General features: G+C 36.5%; 1 protein-coding gene across 6 annotated transcripts in view; it reads right to left on the bottom strand.

Moving 5' to 3' along the window:
• Nucleotides 1-21,833, bottom strand: part of TRPM7 (transient receptor potential cation channel subfamily M member 7) — a 120,942-nt gene that overhangs the window by 89,162 nt on the left and 9,947 nt on the right. For all 6 annotated transcript variants that reach the window (XR_003430740.1, XM_027096673.1, XM_027096675.1 and 3 more), the window contains exons 2-3: nucleotides 5,362-5,441; nucleotides 1,193-1,231 (exon numbers count right to left, since the gene is read on the bottom strand). Coding sequence is in view for 5 of the 6 variants with exons in the window: in XM_027096673.1 (XP_026952474.1) it covers nucleotides 1,193-1,231; nucleotides 5,362-5,441 (119 nt within the window). In the remaining variant the exon portion in view is untranslated. The remainder of the gene's footprint in view (nucleotides 1-1,192; nucleotides 1,232-5,361; nucleotides 5,442-21,833) is intronic.

A 21,833-nucleotide genomic window follows, 5' to 3' on the forward strand; every position in this document is an offset into this window, starting at 1 on the left:
ATCCAGAATTACAGGGAAAAAAAAAAAATCCTTAAAATAGCCAGAGGAAAAAAAGACCCATTACACACAGGAGAGCAACTACACTAACGACAGCTGACTTCTCACTAGAAACCAACAGCTAGAAGACAATATAATGGTATCTTCAAAGCACTGGAACGAGAAAAGTGTCAACTCAGAATTCCACATTCAGTGAAAATATCCTTTAAAAATGAGAGTAAAATAAACATATTTTCAGATAAACCAAGCTGAGAAAATTCCTCTCCAGTATATCTGCATTATACCAAATGCTAAAGAAAGCTCTTCAGCCTGAGTGTAAAGACACCAGACAGAAAACTTCCCATCTAGAGGAACAAATTAACAGGACTGGAGATGCTAAAACAACTCAATATATCTAAATGAACATATTCTATGCAATTCTTTTCCTAGCCCACCACCAAGAGACCTTCTCATCTTCCTCTTGTCTTCTTTCATCACAGCTTAAAAGAACAACATTACTCTTTAATTAGTTGCCTAAGTAAGAAATTTAGGTACCATCCTCAAATCTTCCCTTTCTCCATACATCCACCAAATCCTACTGAATTTGTCTGATTAATCCCTTCAAATATGCCTACTTCTCCTTCATCACCATAGCCACTACCTTAATTCAGGCTCTCATTTTTTGCCAGAATTACTCCAAAAGTTTCTAAACTATTTTTTTCTCCCAATCCAATCTCCTCAAAATACCAACTGCTTTTATTGAGGAAAAAAAAAAAAACTAAACATGTTACTTCCCTATATAATACCCTTTTAACATGAAATCAAAACTGTGTGGCATAGTACACAAAGAGCTTAAATGATCTGGCCCTACTTATTTCTCCAGACTCTGATCTCTCCAATGTCCATCTTACATTCTACAGCCTACAGTTTCCTGACAGAACCATAATCTTTTTCACTGCCAGGCCTTCCCACATCCTGTTCTCTCTGCCTAAAATCACTTTCCCTCAATCTTTACCTAAGTCACATTCAGCTTTAGAACTCTGCTCAGATACCTACACTTGAGTTTCAAGCAGCTTTGCCTGATCCTTCACCTCCCAAGTCTGAGTAAAGTAACCCTTAAACATAATGGCCTGTGAATTTATCCCAATGTATTCTGATTTCTTTTATACATTAGTTTTATTTTTCAAAATTTGTGCAATGAAGTTATGAAAATTACCTGACGAGTTGTTGACAAATTTGACATCCTGGAAGGCACCTATAAAACAAGGTAAATCTATTACTTAAAGGGAAAAATTTTTTTTAGTTTAAACTATATAAAATCCATTAAAAAATACAAAACAAAGGAAAAATTATGTATTTAGTTTAATTTTTCAGTAGATAGCACAAGACATTTATACCTTAATTTACATATTCAAATAACTACTTTTTAAAACTAACATGATTTTCATATTTTAAATATAATTAGTTGTGACTTAAAACCCAGAAACCATAAGAGAAAAGACTGACAGATTTAACTACATAAAAAATACAACATTTTTATGTGGCAAAAATATGTCACTCATAAAGTCTAAAGGTAAACTGAGAAAAAATATTTGCAGACAAGATGTTAGTTTTCCTAATATATAAGAGCTTCACTGAATCAATATAAAATAGGAAAATATATAAACAGATAATTCACAGTAAAAACAAACATGAAAAGGTATTTGATTAGAAAAAAAAATTTTTTAATCCTTTAAGACAATATCTTGGTGAGAATATAGAGGAAAGTTGCCTCGTATCTGCTGGGAGGAGTATAAACTGATAAACTCTCTATGGAGGGCAATTTGGCAATACTTATCAAAATGAAAAATGCAGACTCTTTCTCTAAGTCTAAAGTACTAAGAGTGAAGGTTAAAAAATATCTACAGCATATGTGTAAAATGATTCACTTATAAGGTTATTTACTATAGAATTTTTATTCATTCATTCATTCATTCATTCATTCATTTATTGTGGTGAAGGAAAGAGCAGCATTTATTGTAAGGTACCAAACAAGGAGTCAGGGACGGCTACTGCTAAAAAACCCAACAGAATTTTTTTTTCTAACAGCAAAAAAACAGAATAGCTAAAATGTCCTAAGGGAATACTAAAATTATGATCCAGATATATAATTAAAAAGGATGTAAAAATTAAGAGCAAAGTGGTTATTGCCAAGATAATAAACACGAGATAAACAGTATGAATTTAATAGGGAAGAGGGAGGAATAAATATACATCTGCTTGGTCAGACAAAGAGTATATCTATTTCTGAAAGGTATCCCAAGGAATACGTAACACCAGTTTCCTTTAGGGAGGGGAACTTATAGTTAAGGCACAGTGGTAAAAACGAGGCTTTCACTTATAATTTTTGGTACCTTGTAAATCAATGATTAACCTATTCATATTAAATTAATTTTAAAATCCAATTAGTGTAGGAAAAAATGACCAGCTAATGGTGTTTGTAAATTAGGTCTCATATGGATGGCTACAGGCAAGGGTATTTAATAACAGCTTGAGATTTCTTTAACACCTAATGAGGATTTGTATTATTTCTACTGCAAAGTAAAATTAACAAAATTACAAGAAATAAGCTCCTTAATGATAATACAATCTATTTCTTAATAAAGCAAAACTATAATTTTCTCTAAATGGAAGAACAACACAGTCTTATTTAGAACTGGCAGATCTAAATTCTAATCCAATCTTTATGAATTATTAGCCATGTGACCTGGGAAATGTCACTTATGCTCTCTGGTTAAGAAATGTAATCTTATCTTGTAATAAAACCTATCTTTAATAATTAGTAAGAAATACAAATAAATCATAGAATAATGATTGGAAGAGACATTAAGGTTATCTATTTTAATGATCTAAAAAGACATTTACAGAAATTAACAAAAATTGGGGGAATATTAAAGAATATTAAAAATGTTTTCTCAACAGTAATCAAATAAATGCAAATTTAATACATACACTATTTTCTACTCATCACTTTTTCTTGAAGATGATGGATCATATTACTCTAGTCAATATTCAGGCAATCTTGTCACTACTGGTGATAATGTGTATTCTTTTATCTTTTGTAAAGTTTTTTGGCATTACACATACTAAGCGGGAATAAAACTTTAAACACAAAAAAGTTTTATCCACTAAGATCTCCATTGTGACCTAATTTTAATTTATAATGCTAAAAACTGAAAATAACTCAAACGGCAAAGAGTAGGATAGGTATATGAATTGTGATACATACACTAACAGAATATTAACTACCGTTCTTATAAAATATCTGTATCATGAAAAAATGTAATTCCTATAACATTTTGTTAAAAAGCAGATTCAAAGCTTTACGTATAGACTGAATTTAGCAATATTTTAAAACGAAAGCTATGCACTGAGAAAAGATTAAAAATAGGTGCAATGTTATTAATAATGACTGTCTTCATGTTTTGAAACTGAGTATTGTGCCTACTCTCTTTTTTTTAATGACAGAGTAACTTTTTTAATTAAATAAATAAATATATTTATTTATTTATTTTTGGCTGCTCTGGGTCTTGGCTGCTGTGTGCGGGCTTTCTCTGGTTGTGGCGAGCGGGGGCTACTCTTCATTGCGGTGCATGGGCTTCTCATTGCAGTGGTTTCTCTTGTTGCGGAGCACGGTCTCTAGGCGCATGGGCTTCAGTAGCTGTGGCTCGCAGGCTCTACAGCGCAGGCTCAGTAGTTGGGGCACACAGGCTTAGATGCTCCGCTGCATGTGACAACTTCCTGGACCAGGGATCAAACCCGTGTCCCCTGCATTGGCAGGTGGATTCTTAACCACTGCGCCACAAGGGAAGTCCCTGAGCCTACTTTCTGCATCTCAAAACTTTCCAAAAGTTATTATGCACATTCCTCTTATGATGGAAATTTGTTTAAGTGAGAGATATATTCAAAATAGGTATTTTTTGCTGTTTAAAAAAAAAGAGAAATGTTGAATTCAAACAGCAGGTTTATGTAATGTAACAAACAAAAGGTTCAGAAATTCTATTCAACAAATATTTACCAAAAACTCACTATGGACAATAATGGTGACAGGTGCTATAATTTAAAATACATCAGTTAATAAAAGATTACTTACTTGGCTGTATTTTCATAAGAGCCATATAGTAAATGGAAGTAAAGTTGCAGAGAAGATTACTACATAGCAAACAGGGTTTAACAGGAGACAGCAAAGGTAAGAAGACTAAAAATCCTTGTAAATGCCTTTTTCAATTAATTTTTCCTAAATGCCTGTGAAAAGAGGTGCTCTGTAGGCCAGAAAATAACTGTATTTTTGATTTACCCTTTTAAGCTTCTTGCTATTTTTAGGTCTAAAGAAAAAGAAAAAAATTAGGAAAAATATTTCTTCAATAAATACCTCAACAGGTCTTTTTCTTGAATTCTAACTACTGTCCTTTACTTAAAATTTTTTCTATTATCAAAGCCATTTTAAAGACCAAAAGACAATCAGAGATGCCAACAGAATCTCTGGTGACAAGTTTTCCACTAAGTGCTCATTATAGCTATATTTTGGCAAACAAAACCAGCAACTATTAGGTTCATATTGGTTTCTTCAGCATAAACCATAGTGTTGGGCACTCAGTAGATGCCCATTAAACCGATACACAAACATTTTTAAGTTCTCAGTATCAGTGAATCAATTAAAAAAGAGAGCCTTAACTGTCTTTGTAATACACTAGTATGATACGGGGGAGATTAGGGATGGAACAACACTTTGAAGAAGAGATTAGGGATGGAACACCACTTTGAAGAAGATGTTGTGAAATGTCATTAAGAACTCCAGAACACTGATATTTTGCTATGATAGCTCCTTCTCCTAATCCTAAAAGAATAATTAACAGTAAGCACAAAAGTTAACAGTAACTACAAATAATAATTTAAATTTTTAATAAATAAATAGCAATATAATTTACATCTAAATTTCTAGAAGAGGGACTTCCTTGGTGGTCCAGTGGTAAAGAATCCGCCTTCCAATGCAGCAGACGCAGGTTCAATCCCTGGTCAGGGAACTAAGATCCCACATGCCGCGCGGCAACTAAGCCCACGCACCTCGACAGGAGAGCCCACGCACCACAGCTACAGAGCCCATGCGCACTGGAGCCCTCGCGCCACAACTAGAGACAAAAATCCCACACATCGCAACTAAAGAGAAGCCCAAGTGCCACAACAAAGAGACCGTGCTCCATAATGAAAGATCCTGCATGCCTCAACGAAGATCTCGTGTGCCACAATTAAGACCCAACGTAGCCAAAAATATAAGGTAGGTAGGTAAATAAATTTATTTATTTATTTATTTCTAGAAGAACCCAGAAGAAAGAGAAGTATGCTTACCTGTGAGGGTCTTTTGAACTTGGTATAATGTATACACATTCCCTCTTGGTCAAAGTGCTTTCTATCCAGGATTTCTGGGACTAAAACAGAAAGTTTAAAAAAGATGGTTTATAAATTAACCAACTAATATTACAAGGAAAAATTTAATGATAAATACATTAAAATAATTTAATTCACTAAATATTTACTACATACAAACATGTTGACTGATGACAGCACACCTAAAATATTAGAATCATTCCATTTAAGTCCAGTGAGATTGAGATTACTAAATCAACAGTGCTATGCAGATACTGTGGCTTCAAATAACCAGAGAGGAGGGAAATCGAGTTTCAGCCAGAAACTTCAAGAGGGGCTGGTATGATCCTGGGAAGTGGATCATTTTAAGGCCAATTAAAAGTGACTGTCAGGGCTTCCCTGGTGGCGCAGTGGTTGAGAGTCCGCCTGCCGATGCAGGGGACACACGTTCGTGCCCTAGTCTGGGAAGATCCCACATGCCGCGAAGCAGCTAGCCCTGTGAGCCATGGCCGCTGAGCCTGTGTGTCCTGAGCCTGCACTCCGCAACGGGAGAGGCCACAACAGTGAGAGGCCCGCGTACCACACACACACAAAAAAAGTGACTGTCAGATTCAACTAAGAATAAAATAAAACCTAATAATAGCTATACTCTGTTTCTAAGACAAATACCTAAAGCATAGGCCATGGAATGGCTAATGGTACAGGGACAGAAAGAGATATCAAGCAAATTCTAATCAAAAGAAAGAAAATACTAAAAAAAAAATAGATGCTAAACATCAATAGGGATAGTGCAGGTTATTATATGATTTCAAATATTCACCAGACTACTACAACAATCTTAAATATGAATCACCAAATAAAGTAGTCTCAAAATGCATAAAGCAAAACCATCAATATGGAGAATAAGACAAATCTAGGACGACAGTGGAAGATTAACACATTTCCGTCAATTACTGTAAACCTGAAATAATTTCAAATTTAAAAGTTTTTTTTAAATTACTTTTTATAAAAGCAAAACCATCAATATGGAGAATAAGACAAATCTAGGACGACAGTGGAAGATTAACACATTTCCGTCAATTACTGTAACCTGAAATAATTTCAAATTTAAAAGTTTTTTTTAAATTACTTTTTATACCACCACTTAAGCTTCTGCTGGATCCCTAGACTCTGTATCCTGCTACTGGTGATTGATTAAAAAGGGATGAGGTGGACTTCCCTGGTGGCTCAGTGGTTAAGAATCCACCTGCCAATGCAGGGGACACGGGTTCGAGCCCTGGTCTGGGAAGATCCCACATGCCGCGGAGCACATAAGCCCGTCCACCACAACTACTGAGCCTACACTCTAGAGCCTGCGAGCCACAACTACTGAAGCCCACACACTTAGAGCCCATGCTCTGCAACAAGAGAAGCCACCGCAATGAGAAGTCCGTGCACAGCAACAAAGAGTAGCCCCCGCTCACTGCAACTAGAGAAAGCCCGCATGCAGCAATGAAGACCCAAGGCAGCCAAAAATAAAATAAAATAAATAAATAAATTTATTTTTTAAAAAAAGGGATGAGGCATTACATACTGAGATAGGTGAAACTCCATAAATTCGGACTGAGTAGATTGAAGATCTTGAGCTTCATCCTCCACATAATATATATATTAGACATATAAACATTAAACATCTAATATATCTATAGATATTAGATATATATTAAATATAGATATTAGCACGCTCTCTCTCTCAAAATCTCTCACCCTTATCTCCCTCTTTCTTACCAGTACAGTACAAAAAGGAAGAGGCTGTATTCCAAAAAGAAACCTCTAGGGAATTCTCTGGGGGTCCATTGGTTAGGATTCTTCTGTGCTTCCACTGCAGGGGGCATGGGTTCGATCCATGGTTGGGGAACTAAGATCCTGCAAGCCACCACCTTCTTTTTCTAACTAAAGTCTGGTAGTATTCCTTTGAAGAATCTGCTTCCCTACATACCCCTCGGGGGGCGGGGGGGGAATAGGAATCTCTCCAGTTTTACTGTACTAGGAATACACCTAGCAAACACAACCCTGATTCAATCCAATTCCCCATCTATTCCATAACTGCCTATATTAATATGACTACGGAAAAAAACAAACAAAACAACACCCTCTGGTTTCACTTTAAAGCCCTGACCACAAACCTCAAATGTCCCTTCATGATGCCCAACAGTCACACCATATTTCCCTGGTCCATTTTCTCATTCTTCTGTATGATTTCACACCACCTCCTCCTCCCTCAAACCTCCAACACTCCTTCACCATTCTTACTCTCAAGTGATGACCTACTTCCCATTTCACTCAGAAAATTGAGCAGCAAGAAGAGAACTTCTACAAACCTCTACCACATCTGTCCACCAATGAGTATCTATACCCACACATTCTGCCTTCCTTCCTGTGACTGTGTTCCTATTTAAGTCTAATCACTCTTGTGCTCTAGACCCCATACCCTTACTAACTCTCCACCAGTTCTCCCTGATTTTTTCCCCTTCTTTATTAACTTATTCCTATCAGCACGTAACATGCTATTATTCTTCCCATTTTAAACACAACAAATTTTGCATGACTCCATTTGCCCCTCAAGCTAACACATAATGTTTCTGTCTCTATCTACAGTAAAGATCATTGGAAGAAGTGTTTCCCTCTTTTCTTCTCTTCCTATGCTTTCTAAAACCCACTCCAGTCAGACTTTCAAGGCAAGCACTCTCCTAAAATAAGTTTCAACAAGATCATCAACGATTTTCTCTAAATCCAAAGGTCAACTTTCAGGACTCATCTTCATTGATATATCAGCAGCATTTAACAATATCAACCATTCTTATCTTCTTAAAACATTTTCATCAGTTAGTTTGATTTTCTTCCCTTCACTGGCCACTCCATTGCTGATTTCTCCTCTTCTCCTCAATCTTTAGACTTCTTTTTTCCAATTATATTCACTCAGACTTTGGACTTCTTTTTTCCAGTTATATTCACTCAGACTTTGGACTTCTTTTTTCCAGTTATATTCACTCAGACTTTGGACTTTTTTTCCAGTTATATTCATTCTTTTAGTGCTCACATCCAGTTTGCCATCAATACACTGGATAACTCTCTAATTTGTATTTCCATGTCAGATCTTTCCCTGAACTCCATGCTCACATATCCAACTGCCTACTTAACAGCTTCATTTTGATGTCTAACAGGCATCTCAAACGTAACATGGCCAAAACTGAGCTCATCTTTCACCCAAACACTATTTCTCATAAAGTCTTCCCCATCTCAGTAAATGGTTAACTCTATTCTTCCAGTTGTAATTCTTTTTTTTTAAGGCAAAAAATCTTTTTCTTTTTTTTTTTTGGCTGCATGGCATGCAGGATCTTAGTTCCCCAACCAGGGATCGAACCTGTGGCCCCTGCAGTGGAAGTGTGGAATCTTAACCAATGGACCGCCAGGGAAGTCCCTTAAGGCAAAAATTTTAATGTCATCTTTGATTTCCTCTTCCTATGTACTTCATATATAATCCCATGGCAAAACCTGTCAGCTTGCCTTCAAAACCCATCCAATATCCAACCACTTCTCACACCTCCACTGCTACTATTCTGGCCCAAGCCATCATCACCTCTTGCCTGGCTTACTGCAGAAACCACTCATGCCACCCTTGCCAAAAGAAATAAAATAATCTTTTTAAAACATTTTTATTTTATTTATTTATTTTTGGCCATGCCACACAGCATATGGAATCTTAGTTCCCTGACCAGGGATCGAACCCATGGCACCTGCAATGGAAGTGCAGAGTCTTAACCACTGGACCACCAGGGAAGTCCCTAAAGTAATCCTTTTAAAATATGTCATTATGTCACTTCTCTGCTCAAAACTCTCCAGTATTTTCACATTTTACTCAAAGAAGTTTTATAAAAGCCAAAGTCTTTATAATAATCTTTAAGGTCCTAGTGCTCTGCATCTCTGCATCTTGACTCATTACTTTCATTCTATCACCTCCTTCAAGTCTTTGAGCAAACGTTACCTTTCTCAATGAGACTTACACTATTTAGGAATGCAATCTCCATCACCCCCTACTCCCTTATGCACCTGTAGAGCAATAGAACCATCCCCAGGATCACATTTAGAGCATTCTCCTGAGAACCAAAAGATCTGGCCACGTCAGTTAGACTGCTGGTATATTATTGCTATCCTGGCCCCTTCTCCCACTCCACAATCATAGTACACTGAAGGTAGGCAGAGCATCTGGACCTGAAGACATTTATTCATGTGACTTCTGCTTGTAACTTGAAAAAAATACCATTTGGTAGGCTGCTCTGACACGTGATAACGTGAGGTTGAATTTCTACCAAAACCAACTTAACCTACTGCTTTAAACTCATGAAATTTTCATTAAGCTCCTATTATTAAAAATGCAGGGTTTAGGGGTAGCACTAAAATTATACTGTAATTTATCATTTAAAGGGTTGCTTCTCTCTTCTAGAAAAAATTGGAACTGGTTTGAGGGGGAAAAACAGATTAGTGGTTGTACTTGCTGCTATATTTTTACTGGTTGTTAAAGCAAGACAAAGATTTGTTTGGAATTTCTCCCTGTGAGCTTCTTTGCAAACAAATGGCAATGACCACAGCTCAGTCTCATGCTATGGTAATGAAGTCCACCAAAATTAGATTCTAGAACTAGACATTTAACATACGCAAATAACCTACTAAAATAATGGCAATATACATGCATGAGAAGCACTCAGACTACTCCGGTACGAATTATATATATATGTTTTTAACTAAATCATTTGCAGTTCATGAGCGTATGTCTAAAGCCTACAATATGAATGAAAGATGGGCAAAAAGGGAACACAACATGAGCAAATTTATTAATTAACAGTGGACCTTTCTAAGGAGTTCTGTCAAAGACAACCACTTGACAAAAGAGGAAAACGTCTTAGGGAGAAGTTGGAAATATATGGGCATAGATAAATGCTATGAAATGCAATCCTGTACAGTTCACATCCTCTTTTTTTTCTTTTTTTTTTTAACCTCGTCTTTTTCTTGATAGGAAAACTAGAAAGAATAGAGTAGACTTAAACAACACTGTCAATCAATTTTACCTGATGGAACTTATAAAATACTCCACCCAAAATAGCATATACTGATTTAGGACTTATTTGCAAATAAGATAAAGGAGTCAGAAAACTCAACATTAAAAAAAAAATCCAATTCACAAATGGGCAAAAGACATGGAGAGACATTTCACCAAAGAGAATATGCTTACTTTACCAAATAAGTATAAGAAAAGGTGCTCAATTTCACTGGCTATTAGGGAAATGCAAATTTAAAACTACAATGCAATACCACTTCACAACCACTAGAAAGGCTTTAATCAAAGGCTGACAATACCCAGTGCAAGCACAGATGTATAAACTGGAATCTCATACTTTACTAGTCGGAATGCAGAATGGTATCAACACTTACAAAGGAAAAGTCTGGTTGTTTATTGAAATGTTAAACATAAACTTACATATGACTCCAAGATTCCATTCCTAACTATCTTCCCCCCAAAAATGAAAACATGTCCACACAAAGATTTGTATTTGAATGTTCTAGAAACATTATTCATAATAACCAACAAAGTGATATATCCATGCAATGATATATACTACTTAACAATAAAGAGGAACAAACTAAAGATAACACGCAACACTGCTGGACCTCAAAAACATTATGGTAATGGAAAAACCCAGACATAAGGTATTATGATTTCATTTACATGAAATTTCTAGAAAGGCAAAACCATAGAAACAGTAAGTTTAGTAATTACCTGGGGCTGAGAGTGAGAGCAGGGATAAACTGCAAACAAGTACAAGGAAACTTTGTGAGGTATCTAAAACTGGATTATGTTGGTTATAAAAGTAAATAAATTTATTAAAAACCATCAAATGAAAAAAAAAAGGAAAAAAACCCACCAAATGGGGAACTCCCTGGGAGTCCACTAGTTAGGACTCTGTGCTTTCACTGCCGAGAGCCTTGGTTCAATCCCTGGTTGGGGAACTAAGATCCCACGAGTCACACAGCATGGCCAAAATCAAACAAACAAAACAAAAAAACCCATCAAATGTGTATACTTACAAATGGCAAATTTTATAGTATGAGCATTATTCCACAACAAATCTGTTAAAAAGGCAGGGGAGGGTTACAAGACATGTAAAACAGAATGAGAAGATCAAACGTAAGTTTAATCAGAGCTCCAGAAAGAGAAAAGACAAGGTATGGGCAGAGACTTAGACATGAAAGTTACAAGACTGTCCAAAGTCACACAGCTAGTAGTTTACCCTGACTCCAAAGCCTCTACTAGCTTTCTTTTTTTAGCTTTTTAAAAGAAATTTAAGATAAGCATTTCAAAATCGTTTGATGATATGCTTTAAATAAGCACCTTTCTTACATCTTTTTTTGAAACCAATGAGTAGAAATATATTAATTACTTTCAAAAGTAGAATTCCTATGTAATCACTATGTATATAATTTTCTGAACATGGAGAAAAATAGAAAGAACAGAGAGTTAACATACCTCTCCTAAAAGGTATTGTTAATTGCTAGCTACTGCTAAGCAGTATTAGCTTTTCCCCTTTTCTTTCTCCAATTCCACTCCTCAGCAACAGTCTACCTGAAGCAACTCTAACTATAGCTATTCAAACCCAAGTGGCGATAGGGATGGAAGAATAATATCAATAGATTTCAAAATGACTGTTCTACAGCAACGAACTAATGCCCCAGTTAAGTCTAAATGCTGGCTTGTAAAACTTTGGATAGTTATTAATTGAAATACTCATAAAAGTGAAACACAGGTATATATACTTTTCATACCTTATGCCTTCCTATTAAATGTAAATATAAACATTTTCATTGACATTTTAATTTACATACGGAAGAAAAATGAATCCCAAGTAGCATTTAACATAAGAAATCATCAGAGCTCTCTTTAGGAAAATTAATCAGGGAGATAAGTAAAAGTAAGCTAGAGCCACCAGTCTTTTGGGGAGGGGCAATGGGAGCCTGGACTAGTAAAGGAATGGATACAACAGATAATTTCCAAATCCTTTATAGTTTAACACAATGCCTTACAAAAAAATAAACACTACAGATCAATTATTAATATAGTCCTGGTTTCTCATCCTTCCTTCAAATTCACCTCTGCAATTATTTGTCTAACAACAGACAACTCATCAGGGCCCAAAGGAACACCTTTCCCCTTAAACTGATGCTTCCTTCAACTTCCCCGCTTCTTAGAGAAGTATGGCTATACTCTAAATAGGCAATCAGTAAATTTTTTCTATTAAGAGCCAGATGGTAAATGTTTTAGGCTTTTTGAACCACATACTGTCTCCATCACCTATTCTTTGTTTTGTTTTTTAACCACTAAAAAACATAAGAACCATTCTTAGCTCAAGGCCATACAGAACAGGCCTTGGCCAGATTTGGCATACATAACATAGTTTGCCAACTCACACTCTAAATCCCACAAAAGCTTCCCACAAAAAATTCTCACCATTCCACTGAGTCAATTCAATCTAACAAGTACGTGCCAAGTCCTTCAGATTCTTCCCCTACACTGTTTCTTGGATATTACTAATGTCCCTTCTACCAGCCCTACAATCCCAAAAGATCCTTGTATTAAGAGTTGCTTTCTAGAGGAGGAACCAAGATGGAGGAGCAGAAGGACGTGCTCTCACTCCCTCTTGCGAGAACACCAAAATCACAACTAGCTGCTAGACAATCATCGACAGGAAGACACTGGAACTCACCAGAAAAGATACCCCACATCCAAAGACAAAGGAGAAGCCACAACGAGATGGTAGGAGGGGCGCAGTCACAGTAAAATCAAATCCCATAACTGGTGGGTGGGTGAATCACAGACTGGTGAACACTTATACTACAGAAGTCCACCCACTGGAGTAAAGGTTCTGAGCCCCACATCAGGCTTCCCAACCTGGGGGTCCGGCAATGGGAGGAGGAATTCCTAGAGAATCAGACTTTGAAGCCTAGGAGGAACTGATTGCAGGACTTCGACAGGACTGGGGGAAACAGAGACTCCAATCTTGGAGGACATACACAAAGTAGTGTCCGCATCGGGACTCAGGGGAAGGAGCAGTGACCCCAGGGTAGAAAGAGACCTACCTGCTAGTGTTGGAGGGTCTCCTGCAGAGGCGGGTGTGGCTCTGTTTCACCGTGGGGACAAGGACACTGGCAGCAGAAGTTCTGGGAAGTACTCCTTAGCGTGAGACCTCCCAGAGTCTGCCATTAGCCCGACCAAAGACCCCAGGCAGGTTCAAAGGTTGGGTGGCCTCAGGGAGGGAACCCAGCCCCACCCATCAACAGTCAAGTGGATTAAAGTTTTACTGAGCTCTGCCCACCAGATCAACAGTAACCTCTACCCACCACCAGTCCCTCCCTTCGAGCCTCTTAGATGGCCTCATCCACCAGAGGGCAGACAGCAGAAGCAAGAGGAACTACAGTCCTGCAGCCTGTGGAACAAAAACCACATTCACATAAAGACAGACAAGATGAAAAGGCAGACAGCCATATACCAAATAAAGGAACAAGATAAAACCCCAGAAAAACAACTAAATGTAGTGGAGATAAGCAACCTTCCAGAAAAAGAATTCAGAATAATGATACTGAAGATGATCAAGGACCTCGGAAAAAGGATGGAGGCAAAGATCGAGAAGATGCAAGAAATGTTGAACAAAGACCTAGAAGAATTAAAGAACAAACAAACAGAGATGAACAATACAATAACTGAAATGAAAACTACACTTGAAAGAATCAATAGCAGAATAACTGAGGCAGAAGAACAGATAAGTGACCTGGAAGACAGAATGGTGGAATTCACTGCTGTGGAACAGAATAAAAAAAAAAAATGAAAAGAAATGAAGACAGCCTGAGAGACCTCTGGGACAACATTAAACGCAACAACATTCTCATTATAGGGGTCCCAGAAGGAGAAGAGAGAGAGAAAGGACCAGAGAAAATATTTGAAGAGATTATAGTCGAAAACTTCCCTAACATGGGAAAGGAAACAGCCACCCAAGTCCAGGAAGTACAGCAAGTCTCATACAGGATAAACCCAAGGAAAAACATGCTGAGACACATAGTAATCAAATTGGCAAAAAATAAAGACAAAGAAAAATTATTGAAAGCACCAAGGGAAAAATGACAACATACAAGGGAACTCCCATAAGGTTAACAGCTGATTTCTCAGCAGAAACTCTGCAAGCCAGAAGGGAGTAGTATGAAATACTTAAAGTGATGAAGGGGAAGAACCTATAACCAAGATTACTCTACCCAGCAAGGATCTCATTTAGGTTTGATGGAGAAATCAAAAGCTTTACAGACAAGCAAAAGCTAAGAAAATTCAGCACTACTAAACCAGCTCTACAACAAATGCTAAAGGAACTTCTCTAAGTGGGAAACACAAGAGAAGAAAAGGACCTACAAAAACAAACCCAAAACAATGAAGAAAATGGTCATTGGAACATACATATCGATAATTACCTTAAACGTGAATGGATTAAATGCTCCAACCAAAAGACACAGGCTTGTTGAATGGATACAAAAACAAGACCCATCTATATGCTGTCTACAAGAGACCGACTTCAGACCTAGGGACACATACAGACAGAAAGTGAGGATATGGAAAAAGATATTCCATGCAAATGGAAATCAAAAGAAAGCTGGAGTAGCTATACTCACATCAGATAAGATAAAATTGACTTTAAAATAAAGAATATTACAAGAGACAAGGAAGGACACTACATAATGATCAAAGGATCAATCCAAGAAGAAGATATAACAATTATAAATATATATGCATCCAACATAGGAGCACCTCAATATATAAGGCAACTGCTAACAGTTATAAAAGAGGAAATCGACAGTAACGCATAATAGTGGGGGACTTTAACACTTTACTTACACGAATGGACAAATCATCCAAAAATGAAAATAAATAAGGAAACAGAAGCTTTAAATGACACAATAGACAACAGAGATTTAATTGATATTTATAGGACATTCCATCCAAAAACAGCAGATTACACTTTCTTCTCAAGTGCGCACGGAATATTCTCCAGGATAGATCACATCTTGGGTCACAAATCAAGCCTCAGTAAATTTAAGAAAACTGAAATCATATCAGCATCTTTTCTGACCACAATACTATGAGATTAGAAATGAATTACAGGGGAAAAAACGTAAAAAACACAAACACATGGAGGCTAAATAATACATTACTAAATAACCAAGAGATCACTGAAGAAATCAAAGAGGAAATCAAAGAGGAAATCAAAAAATACCTAGAGACAAATGACAATGAAAGCACAATGAATCAAAACCTATGGGATGAAGCAAAAGCAGTTCTAAGAGGGAAGTTTATAGCTATAAAAGCCTACCTCAAGAAACAAGAAAAATCTCAAGTAAACAATCTAACCTTACACCTAAAGGAACTAGAGAAAGAAGAACAAACAAAACCCAAAGTTAGCAGAAGGAAAGAAATCATAAAGATCAGAGCAGAAATAAATGAAATACAAACAAAGAAAACAACAGCAAAGATCAATAAAACTAAAAGCTGGTTCTTTGAGAAGATAAACAAAATTGATAAACCATTAGCCAGACTCATCGAGAAAAAGAGAGAGAGGACTCAAATCAATAAAATTAGAAATGAAAAAGGAGAAGTTACAACAGACACCGCAGAAATACAAAGCATCCTAAGAGACTACTACAAGCAACTGTATGCCAATAAAATGGACAACCTGGAAGAAATGGACAAATTCTTAGAAAGGTATAACCTTCCAAGACTGAACCAGGAAGAAACAGAAAATATGAACAGACCAATCACAAGTAATGAAATTGAAACTGTGAATAAAAATCTTCCAACAAACAGAAGTCCAGGACCAGATGGCTTCACAACTGAATTCTATCAAACATTTAGAGAAGAGCTAACACCCATCCTTCTCAAACTTCCAAACAATTGCAGAGGAAGGAACACTCCCAAACTCATTCTATGAGGCCACCATCACCCTGATACCAAAACCAGACAAAGACACTACAAAATAAGAAAATTACAGACCTATATCACTGATGAATATAGATGCAAAACTCCTCAACAAAATACTAGCAAACAGAATCCAACAACACATTAAAAGGATCATACACAATGATCAAGTGGGACTTATCCCAGGGATGCAAGGATTCTTCAACATATGCAAATCAATCAATGTGATACACTATATTAACAAACTGAAGAGTAAAAGCCATATGATCGTCTCAATAGATGCAGAAAAAGCTTTTGACAAAATTCAACACCTATTTATCATAAAAACTCTCCAGAAAGTGGGCATAGAGGGAACCTACCTCAACATAATAAAGGCCATATAGGACAAACCCACAGCAAACATCATCCTCAATGGTGAAAAACTGAAAGCATTTCCTCTCAGATCAGGAACAAGACAAGGATGTCCACTCTCACCACTATTATTCAACATAGTTTTGGAAGTCCTAGCCACGGAAATCAGAGAAGAAAAAGAAATAAAAGGAATACAAATTGGGAAAAGAAGAAGTAAAACTGTCACTGTTTGCAGATGACGTGACATTATACATAGAGAATCCTAAAAATGCCACCAGAACACTACTAGAACTAATTAATGAATCTGGTAAAGTTGCAGGATACAAAATTAATGCACAGAAATCTCTTGCATTCCTATACACTAATGATGAAAAATCTGAAACAGAAATTATGGAAACAATCCCATTTACCATTGCAACAAAAAGAATAAAATACCTAGGAATAAACCTAACTAGGGAGACAAAAGACCTGTATGCAGAAAACTATAAGACACTGAGGAAAGAAATTAAAGATACCAACAGATGGAGAGATATACCATGTTCTTGGATTGGAACAATCAATATTGTGAAAATGACTACACTACCCAAAGCAATCTACAGATTCAATGCAATCCCTATCAAATTATCAATGGCATTTTTTATGGAACTAGAACAAATCAACTTAAAATTTGTATGTAGACACAAAAGACCCCGAATAGCCAAAGCAGTCTTGAGGGAAAAAAACAGAGCTGGAGGAATCAGACTCCCTGACTTCACACTACACTACAAAGCTACAGTAATCAAAACAATATGATACTGGCACAAAAACAGAAACATAGATCAATTGTACAAGATAGAAAGCCCAGAGATAAATCCACGCACTTGTGGTCAACTAATCTATGAAAATGAAGGCAAGGATATACAATGGAGAAAAGACAGTCTCTCCAATAAGTGGTGCTGGGAGAACTGGACAGCTACATATAAAAGAATGAAATTAGAACACTCCCTAACACCATACACAAAAATAAATTCAAAATGGATTCCCGACCTAAATGTAAGACCGGACACAATAAAACTCTTAGAGGAAAACATAGGAAGAACACTCTTTGACATAAATCACAGCAAGATCTTTTTTGATCCACCTCCTAGAGTAATGAAAATAAAAACAGAAATAAACAAATGGGACCTAATGAAACTTCAAAGTTTTTGCACAGCAAAGGAAACCATAAACAAGACGAAAAGACAACCCTCAGAATGGGAGAAAATATTTGCAGACAAATCAATGGACAAAGGATTAATCTCCAAAATATTCAAACAGCTCATGCAGCTCAATATTAAAGAAACGAACAACCCAATCCAAAAATGGGCAGAAGACCTAAATACACATTTCTCCAAAGAAGATATACAGATGGCCAAGAAGCACATGAAAAGCTGCCCAACATCACTAATTATTAGAGAAATGCAAATCAAAACTACAATGAGGTATCACCTCATACGAGTTAGAATGGCCATCATCAGAAAATCTACAAACAACAAATGCTGGAGAGGGTGTGGAGAAAAGGGAACTCTCTTGCACTGTTGGTGGTAATGTAAATTGATACAGCCACTATGGAGAACAGTATGGAGGTTCCTTAAAAAACTAAAAATAGAATTACCATATGACCCAGCAATCCCACTACTGGGCATATACCCAAAGAAAACCATAATTCAAAAAGACACATGCACCCCGATGTTCACTGCAGCACTATTTACAATAGCCAGGTCATGGAAGCAACCTAAATGCCCATCGACAGACAAATGGATAAAGAAGTTGTGGTACATATATACAATGGAATATTACTCAGCCCTAAAAAGGAACGAAATTGAGTCATTTGTTGAGACGTGGATGCATCTAGAGACTGTCATACAGAGTGAAGTAAATCAGAAAGAGAAAAACAAATATCGTATATTAACACACGTATGTGGAACCTAGAACAATGGTACAGATGAACTGGTTTGCAGGGCAGAAGTTGAGAGACAGATGTCGAGAACAAACGTATGGACACCAAGAGGGGAAAACCGCGGTGGGGTGGGGGATGGTGGTATGCTGAATTGGGCGATTGGGATTGCCATGTATACACTGATGTGTATAAAACTGATGACTAATAAGAACCTGCAGTATAAAAAACAAAAACAAAAAAACTAATACTAAACTCTCTTTGGGTTAATTTGTATGGAAATATGTTAATATAAATGTTTCAGACATTACATGAAATTTCTAAAAATCTTATATGTTCTGATATAATGTTATAAGTCATAATTCTAGTTATTACTTTAAAATGTATATCTCAGAAATAACTAAATTTCCTTGTCAATTATTATGAACTTTCACCAAATCTTTAACCGTGGTCATTTTTAAGTCTTTTTTCATTTACAGACAGTTCTGGATGTACTCTGATGCTTTTCCAAAAATGTTCCTGTAAAAGGGTTTCATCTTCAAGGAATTCATGGAAAAGACTCTGACAAGTACAGGTTTCTGGTAACTGACTATACTGCTGAACTGAATGAATAAGCATTTTCAGAACTCTAACAGAAAACTGATAAATTCATAAAAGTGCTAACAAAATATCAAGATAAATAAATTAATTACATGGGACTGAGTGAACTGATTAGGATGATTATAATTTTTGTGACTTTCTGTTTGAATAAAAAAAAAAATCCCGTAAGGACTCAGAGGCAAAAAACATACAAATCAATTTTCACTGCAAAGTAAAGGAGCTGTTACAGTAGAGGATTACTGGACTGAATGTCAATATTATGACATAGTATGAGTGTGTTTCGTGTTTGGTAAACTGCAGTCATTGTTGCTTTTGTTGTGGTCAAAAAAATAAATAAAAATATTTTTAAAGAAAAAAAAAAGAGTTGCTTTCTAATGAGGTGAAAAAAGAGGTGGGGCTAAAGAGTTTTAGATGTAGATTAACAAAAGTTATTTTTCCTGCAGGTTTCCTATAGCTGATAGTCACATATCCCAGCTGATAACTGCAAATCCTTCCCAATGACTGGTTTCTGCAATTTTTGAAATTCTGAGTTTCTGCTCTGCCATCAGGTATCCAATCAAATGTACCCTGGATTACAAATATATGTATATTTATATTCCTGATTTTATACTTCTTTTGCTAGACTGTATTACTGAATTTTACCAAAAGGTGGCACACTACAAACACAAATCTGAAAATTCCTAACTTAGGAACTTTTACTAGGTAAAGTAAAAACTAACTATATCCACAGAACATTAGCAAAAGAGGGAAACTTAGGGATCACTTAGTGATCTTCAGTGGTTAAAGAGCACAGATTCTGGAGTCAGATTAACCTGTTAGAATTCTAGCTTTGTTGTTTATACTGTCGATGCAACCTTAAGCAAGTTTCTGAACTTGTACCCTCACCTATAATACAGAAAAATAACAGTACCTAATTCACAATGTTGCTCTGAAGACTATGGTCCGTGTTTTAGCAAAATGCCACACACACAGTCATATTTCAACAATTCTTCAAAATTCAGTTATAAATTCTTCCTGTCTCCTAGCAATAAGGGGCACATATGCTATAAATAAATCTTCTAACCACATATGACTCTTCAAACAAGTCAGTAATAGCACATCCTTCTTGCCTATATGCTGAGAACAAAAATTGGGGGAAAAAAAGATTGCTTTAAAAATTCTACTTTCAAGGTAACATATGAAAATCAATCTATTTTTACAACTAAATACACTCTATGGTTCTATATATTAATATTAGAAAGGAGCTTCCAGCTATGGAGGTTCTACTGGATTAACCCTCCCACAGATAACCATAAACTCTGGACAAAATAAAAATTAAAAAAAAAAAACAACTACTTAACGGCACTGGAGAGGCAACCAAAAGCAAGCAGAAATCAGATGAAGTCTGTACTTAAGATATAGGGACAGCACTGAGCGAGCTTCCCATTTTTTGCCTAAGACAGTCCCCACTCCACATCTACTACGTAGCTAAAACTCCAATAGAAATTCCACAGTCTTACTCGCTTGAAGAACCAGAACAGCAACTTCAAGGTGACAACAGCAGCTGGAAAGTGATGGGAAAAGTGACTCTGCAAAGGACAGAGTCACAGAAAGGGAAGCTTAAATGCTGCACAATAACTCTGTTCAAATCTAGCTGACCCATGAAGTACGTATACATGGGGCAGATTTCAAGCATGTCAGTTAAGAATAAAATAACTGAACAGATATTTTTGCTGCCCACTGAAGGAGACACAGTTTGGAATTTGAGTACAGTCAAGTTAATCAACTACTATCCTAGTCTGCTTTGACTGCTGTAACAAATACTGGAAGACTTAACTGTGGTTTCAACAACCAAAATTCATTTTCTCACTTCTAGAGACTGGAATCCAAGATTAAGGTGCTAGTAAGGTCTGTGTCTGGTGAGAGCCCCCTCCTTGGGTTGCAGACAGCTGTCTTTTCACTGTGTCGGGGAGAGGGAGCAAGCTCTCTGGTGTCTCTTCGTATAAGGACCCTACCTTCATCACCTCATCTAACTCTAATTACCTCCACAAAGCCCCATCTTTAAATACCATCAACACTGAATTCTGGGAAGACACAAACATTCAGTCCATAACAACTACTTTTAAAAACAAAATCAGTAGTCTTCAGAGGACTATAACAGAACCCAGAGTCTCTCCAAAGTAACATTCACAACACCTATGATAACAATCCAAAATTACTAGATATAAGAAGAAACAGGAAAATGTGACCCATACTCAAGAAAAAAGGCAATCAAATTAAGAGGAAGTTTGCCTACTAATAAAATGCAATAGCTTAAAAAAGTTAAATGACACTACAGATCTAGAAATTTTGAGTTACATGATAATTTTGTACATAGGTCAACATGCCTGCCAGCAACAGCACAATGACAAAGAAAAATTAAGGCTAGCCTGAAGCAAAATGTTGAAAACAGCTGGCACTCTTTGACTTCCTCTGTCAAGTCCAATTTATTTGATCTCCTGGCACTCCTACAGGCCCTTACGCTAGAGTTCTGCTCTTGTGCTTAATTGGCTGCCAACCACTTAA

Source organism: Aethalodelphis obliquidens, unplaced genomic scaffold (genome assembly GCF_003676395.1).
Source record: "Aethalodelphis obliquidens isolate GAN/ISIS:26980383/991018 unplaced genomic scaffold, ASM367639v1 scaffold105, whole genome shotgun sequence".
Lineage (NCBI taxonomy): Eukaryota > Metazoa > Chordata > Mammalia > Artiodactyla > Delphinidae > Aethalodelphis > Aethalodelphis obliquidens.